This window comes from Charadrius vociferus, unplaced genomic scaffold, assembly GCF_000708025.1.
Source record: "Charadrius vociferus isolate BGI_N301 unplaced genomic scaffold, ASM70802v2 scaffold738, whole genome shotgun sequence".
NCBI lineage: Eukaryota > Metazoa > Chordata > Aves > Charadriiformes > Charadriidae > Charadrius > Charadrius vociferus.
In genome coordinates this window covers 1,641,069-1,648,074 of record NW_009649467.1, presented here as the reverse complement: position 1 = coordinate 1,648,074, position 7,006 = coordinate 1,641,069, and the positions used below count along the sequence as shown (strand labels likewise).

The 7,006-nt window shown below is 37.0% G+C and overlaps 1 protein-coding gene across 1 annotated transcript in view; it reads right to left on the bottom strand.

Annotated features, from left to right (window-relative positions):
- The window catches only part of CCDC6 (coiled-coil domain containing 6), a 37,152-nt gene that overhangs the window by 2,836 nt on the left and 27,310 nt on the right, over positions 1-7,006 (bottom strand). The window contains exons 7-8 of the mRNA XM_009889820.1: positions 4,783-4,883; positions 892-1,016 (exon numbers count right to left, since the gene is read on the bottom strand). Of these exons, the coding sequence (XP_009888122.1) occupies positions 892-1,016; positions 4,783-4,883 (226 nt within the window). The remainder of the gene's footprint in view (positions 1-891; positions 1,017-4,782; positions 4,884-7,006) is intronic.

The following is a 7,006-nucleotide window of genomic DNA, read 5'->3' as shown; positions in this document are numbered from 1 at the left end:
CTCTTGTTCTACCCACTATTGTAGCCTTCCCACCGCCCTTTGCTCAATGAAATTATCAATTACCTTTGCACGCTCACCTAAATGGTTTTAGAAGCAGCCATATTTTAGCATTCTACTAAAAATTATATTGAAACATATTTTCACATCTGAGAATGACAAGTATATGCAAAAACCTTGCAGGATATTTATATACTACCATACATGCTGAGAAAAATCAAAATGGTCTTGATATAACAACTATAAGGTATTTTGCCAAATATTTAGGGTCTGTTTGCTCATTAAACTCCACAAATATTTAGAAGAAACACGATTAAGTAGAAGTGCATCAAACATGAGAGGTAAAAAGGAAATAAATCCACTTGAAAGATATGAGAAATTGTCCTAACAAATGTTTATATTAACTTTCTTCTTTGCCAATGAGAACAGAAAATAAGAGTTAACTGCCTGTTACAGTGACATGGTGGTAGCATTGTGTGTCATCCTGAAGAAAACCTGAGCTTGGAGCAACCTCAGATGACTCATCCGTCAGATGGTGGAGACTAGGAGAAAAATGAAAGCAATGTTTTTACTTCCCGGGATAGGCTTAGTAGCTCAGAACATCACTTCTCACACCCTGCCTGCTGATCCATAAGATGATACCTATTACTGTCCTTAAGATGATAATACATCCTATTCTTTTGCAGAAAATAAGGTTCTCCAAAAAGAATCAGTTTCTGAGGGGTGAAGAGGAAAATCAGGGTTGAAGAAAGCAGCAATAGATATCTTGGAGTAAGGAGACAAAAACAAACATTTACTGAAGTGTTTTGTAAAAAAAGCTTAAGGACAAGCAATTATAACTTTTAAAAACCAAACTGACATTGGTAACAAGTATTTACTATTTTAAATACTTACTGTAATACCATGGGATGGTCCCATATGTTGCACATGAAGGCCTGGGGAGTTGTAGTAAGACATTCCAGCTCTAGTCAGTGAAGTTGGTGGTGTGAAACCAACTGTATGACTTGCATATGACAGACCTAAAAATTGTTAAAACAAGGTAACATCAACATTCTTGTTTATATTACAAACTAAAGAGTGAGGTTTTTTAAAATCAATGATAGGCTAAGAAATTGTAACAGCTGCCAGATTAGACACCTGAAAAATAGTTATCGTACTGAAAAGTGTGACGTAAAATTAGCTTATTTTCTTGTAGTAAATTACCATATGTTTCAAAACATACATTACACAATGTTAAACATAACTTTTCACTTAACATAAATGGTGTAAGGCTCCCCTGGCGGCTTAGTTTTAGTCCACAAGTGTTTCCATCTAGCCTCCCATTTCTCCCCAGAGGGAATGGCTCTCTGAACAAAACATAGTCTGAAGAAGCAGAGAGGTTGTGCCTGGAGAAGCCATGTAGCACTGGGGCACTACAAGTTGCCACAAAGAAAATGGATGTAGGTGGCTCCTCCAAGGCCCACCAGATCTGCACCCAGGCTTCCTCCTGTTTTGTCTCGGTGTTTACAGGCAGGGACCCAAAGATCTTTGGGGCTGTGAAGTTAAAACATTCTGGGATTAGTTGCTAACAGGACTAGGCTAGCAACTAACATTTAGAATTACAACTTGTTTTATCCACATTAAGGAAAGCCTAATATTCAAAAGTACAAATATCTAATTCTTACAGCGAAATGTTTCCTCTCTGTAAGAACTAATTTATAAAAATGCAGAGTACCTGTACAGCTAACCAAGGTGAGCAGAAACAGCAACCGCCAAGTGCCTAAAGTTCAGACCCTGAAGTGTTCTGAACATTTTGAATATTCCTCAAAACAGGTCATTTTCCAAAACCTTTAGCTCATTATTGCTTTCTGACAAAAATATCACTAAGGTAGGAGACAAGACTTTTCTCAGCTGTCTAGTATTAGACACCGGCAACTGCTTCGGAAAATTATGACCAAAAAAATTTCTGAAAGTCTATTAAACTTTTATAATACCACATTGGATTTATCAGTTTTCACACTTCTTCAACACTGAATCAGTGCAAAACACTGCCACTGCAGCTACAGCATGCACCACTACCCAGCTTTGTCCTTAATTGCATGTATCTGTGTTTGTGCCTACAATTGCTAAGACAAGATCTTTGGGGGGGGGGGAAGCCTCAAATCACTAATAAAGGATATAAGAAAACCTACTCTCCTTGCTTCCTTCCATTCTAAGTGATTCTGCTACATCCCCAATGTATGTCTGGTGCAAAGTACGAGTGACTCCAGTGGAATCACTGTCACTTTAGAGTAGTTAAACAATGCAGATTAACAAAATTAGTCTGCTTTTTGACTACACAATCCAACTGTCTGTACAGCACATGTTTTATAACTAAGTGCTTTTGTAAGCACAAGGACAGAAACAAGTCAATGTTGAGGTAGGTGAATATGTGTTACAAGAGCCCGGAACAATAAAAGGCAAAAAATATGCTTTAAGTCACCTTTGCAACATTACCATTTTGGACTGCTTTGGGATAAACCAGCTTCAAAAGTTTTACAAATGCAAGTCTGTATGGCAGTCAAAGAAGCAATAACAGAGTAGTACACCCAAGGCTGCTCATCTCTATCTAGCCTAGCTGCAGAAGCAAATCATAAAACAGTTTATCTACACTAAAGACTAACTGGTAATTACAGCAACCAACCTCCAGCTGCCTAGGACTAGCAATACTTCCACAGTCTTCAAAGTTCCACGCACTGTGCTAGAAATCTCAGCAGTACCCCCGCTTCAAAAGCAGCATCTCAAGCCACGCAAGCACAAAAGGCTCAGATTCAGGAGCCAGAATCTGACCCATTAAACCTGACTGGCTATCTATATGACATTATAGCATTTCTAACTGTTTTCAAATTATGTTTCTACAAATTCAAGCACATCGTTTCCCAAACACAACATGCCAAGTCACACAATTGATGCAAAATATAACTGTTGTATTATTCTGTCCCGATACTTGACAGTGTCTTACTATACTACTTTAGACACAAAGTGCTCTAATCCATTACTGCATTCATATATACCAAACAGCTGTACAGAATTCCCTATTGATCTCATTAGTTCTTTAACAAACTGCTGCTTCAATTTTTTTGAAGTCTGAAACTTTCCAACTGCAGATATTAATTTATCGAATGTAAAGCAGAGTAATGTAGCTGTCTGAGCAGAAGTGCTAGCCTGGAACATTTACTGCACCAACATCAACAAAATTGTGAACTCTGTTAGAAACAATAATTTCAGCTGTGCTATTTTTAACTCTGCTTCAGACTGTGTTCCAGCATTCCCTGTCTGTGGGATGTAATTCCCACTCGAACACAGCACTCTTCTATCAACTGCTGATGGGAAGTAAAGTCCACAGGGAACAACGAATGTGCTTCAGCCCCAGTGTAGGAACAAACTGGCAGTACTCTTGCACCAACACATCAGCATCTAAATTGGGTGCATTTCTAGGTAATCTAGGATGCAAGCCTGTAAGTTACCAGATAGTTTTCCCCACACATACTTTTAATTACAACCACGGTGTGGACTGCAAATACGATGTTCAGTTGAATATTGTATTATTACGAAGGCTGCACACATATAACCACAAACGTCCACAGTAGTTGCTCCAGAACAGTTGTTAGCATGACTACATTTCTGTACACGCAGTTACAGGAAAAGGATAAGAAAACATATAGCGTTTTCTTGGTAACATACCTTGCAAAACACAGTCAAGTGATTTGGCTCATTTCAGAAGCCCAAAAATGTCTTGAAAAACTGTATCATAATGCTCATCTCTAACACTGTAACATGGCTTATGGCCATAGCTAGTTTTCACACACGCTTACTTCTTTTGCAACACCTGGATGAAAATTATTGTGAGTCCTTCCGAAAAAACTAAAGTCAATCTTGAAAGTTAACAAGTTTAAAGACATTTTATACGTTCTAGCAGACCTTGTGTAATAAAATATCTCAATCCCAACTTGCAGAATGTGTCAATATACAGGTTCTAAAGGTGAACTTGGGAAAGCAGGGCATGCAGGATTCACTTCATTATGTACAAGCGAGTTTGTGATCACCATATAACATCCATGGCCAACAACTTTTAAAGAATGTCCAAGCACAATTCTAAGGGATTTTAAATTTCAGTCAATTAATGTGTTAGTAACACAAATACATTTCCTTTGACTTAAAAAAATATATTCAGCAATTAAGATCTCAGAAAAGGTTAGTTTGCCTTTGCTATATAAAGTACTAGAGAAAAGAATTCTTAATTTTATAGTTACTGTTTTACAACAGAAAATAGCAGAACAAAAGCTGTTCCTCTACTAAAGATAAATGGAAACTGATTTTTTCCAACATGTTCAAGATTAGACTTCCGTCAAAAGTTTTGATTCAGAGCACAATAGCAATCTTATTACTAGTTCATCACCAAACTCTAGAAGTCTGTTTGAACTATGCATCCCATTGGGCAACTTCTATAGAGGGGGTAAAAAAAAAAACAAAAAGAAGAAAAAAAAGAAGAAAAAAGAAGAGACAGTAAGAGAGAAAAAGAGAGCAAAAAAAAAAGAAATAAAAGTTCAAGTGATAGCTACTTAAGTGAAATTTAATATTTGTTCACAGTGTAATACAGAACCATCTGAAAACATACTGCACTAGAAGACTTCTAAAGCATAACCATTCTTAAATTTATGATGCAGTTGTTTTCTCCAGGCTAGCTTTGAAAAGGCTAAATATATTAAGAGGGCACATTACTATGTGATGCATAAAATAATTTTAGAAACGGGGTTAAATATTTACCAGGTGATATAGGTCTGCTAGAACTTGGTGAGGGTGTATAAGGGATAGGACTGGACACAGTGCGAGGTCTTAATCCTTGTGCAGACATCTCATTAAAATATCTAACAAAAAAAGGCAAAGAATAATTAGATCAAACCTTTTAAAATGTTCCATGCTTTAAATGTTTCACTGTGGTTTTCTCAGTTCCCATAAGAATCACATTAGATTAATGAAGGACCAGTCGCCTTTAGGAAGTCATGACAGGAACTCTCATCATTGCTGAAGGCTCAGATACCGGCTTAACTTTCAATGGAAATAACTGGACTTATCTTAGTCACTTGCAGTTAAAACCATACAAGTTGCGTACGATTAGAATAGCACATATTAAGGCCAGAGGTATAAATCATGTCATTCAATCTGACCTATACTACGTTCTTGCACTTTACATTTCATTTCTACATTGAACTCAATAGCTTGTCTGGCTGGAGTGTATCTTCCAGAAAGGTATTCAACCTTAATCTGAAATCATGAAAAGGGGGAAAAAAAAAAATAAATCATTAAAGCATTGATAATTTGCACCAACAGCTGATCGGCCTCACAGTTAAAAATATGCCCTGTTTCCTACTTAAATCCCTCAGGTCTCAATGTTTAGCCATTTGCTCATCATGTCTTTTGCCACTGGAACAGAGAGAAGAGAAACATTTCAAACCCAGGACTTTCTCCCACTTAAGATACTTCTAGGTTGCGTTGCAAGACACCTGCCATACTTCACTGTGGTAAAATGAACAGATTAGAACCTCAGGCAATGCATTTTTCCTCACCTGTAATAATTTTAGTGGTATTTATTTGTACTTTACTCACTGAATACAGTGAATCTTCTTCACAGCCATCAAGTGTGATATAAAAGGAGATAAAAATCATACCAATTGCTCCCACATGTCATTTACTGTTTAGAACTCAAAAGTAATTTTATGTATTTTTTCCACAGCACTAGGCTGGCAGCTTTCAGGTTGACTTGCTTATGCACTCTCCACCCAGATTCCACTGTCCAGATTAGAGGTTTCCCTACTCACCTCCACCTGCACATAGGGTTGCAAATCAGTGCACCTGGGTTTAAATTATTACATGTAGCTGTGTTTCTTTACTGGACACAGGAAAACAGCAGGCAAAATTACCTACCTAACAGCCTCTGACTTTTACTTGTCTCCCCTTTTACCACTGTGCTGCCCAGAAATTCTTAGTTAACTACATTTACTTCTAGATTGCAGAAAAAAACACAACAAGGAGCAACATTAAAAATATTCACATTTGATGGAACTCACAATGATGACTACTTTGAGGTCTGTGAGCCAGTTCATAAACTATTTGAAACATGTTTTGATATTGCATCTCACTGATTTTTAACTAGGATATTCAGAGTTACTAAGCCACAACTCCTAACACAGGCAGTACAGCGTAGTGATACCAAAGTTGGTTTAAGTTTGGGTAGACCAGGTAATAAAAGTAGCTACAATAGAGAACATCAGAAAATGAATGAACTGGCAAATTAAAGTTTAATTAAATGTAAGTTTTCTAAAGAGCTACCAGTGGCAAGGTTAGCAAATCTGAACTGACTAGGCTACCTTTGCGACACATATAGTAACTTGGAATGCAGACAGTACATGCATTACAGCAAGGCAGTGGTCTTTGTGATTTAATATTATTTTATTTTACATAAAGACAATTTTCTGTAAGTCATCCTAGTAGCTGGATCAGGTGGTATGGAATAGGAGAACACTGTTAGCATGCTTCCTTCTTTCACATACTTCTACTACTCCAGAGAACAGGCTAGAGGATTGAGAAGACAAAGCTATTGCTAGTCAGTAGTAAGAAGTTTTGGAAGAACTGTGTATTTTGCATTCAGTAAAGCATCTTCATCTACCCTCACCTACAAAAAAATAAGTATCATGAGTTAACAGAATGCAACTGGAAAAAAAAAAATGGATATCTGATCCATCACCACCATCATTTGTAGGAAGACAGTGTAAGCTGACAAAAATTTGTATTTTTAAATCGTTGCTGCATATAGTTCCAGAATTATTTTGTCTACACAGTTCTCCTAAGACTAACCACTCCAGTACCTGCTTCACCCTTCCCTTTACTTTGTATTACTTACACTGCAAATACCTGTTTTGGAACAATTCTGTCATGCCTTTGTAGTACCAAGAAAATCAACATGATAATTAAATTTCTTAGACGTACAGAA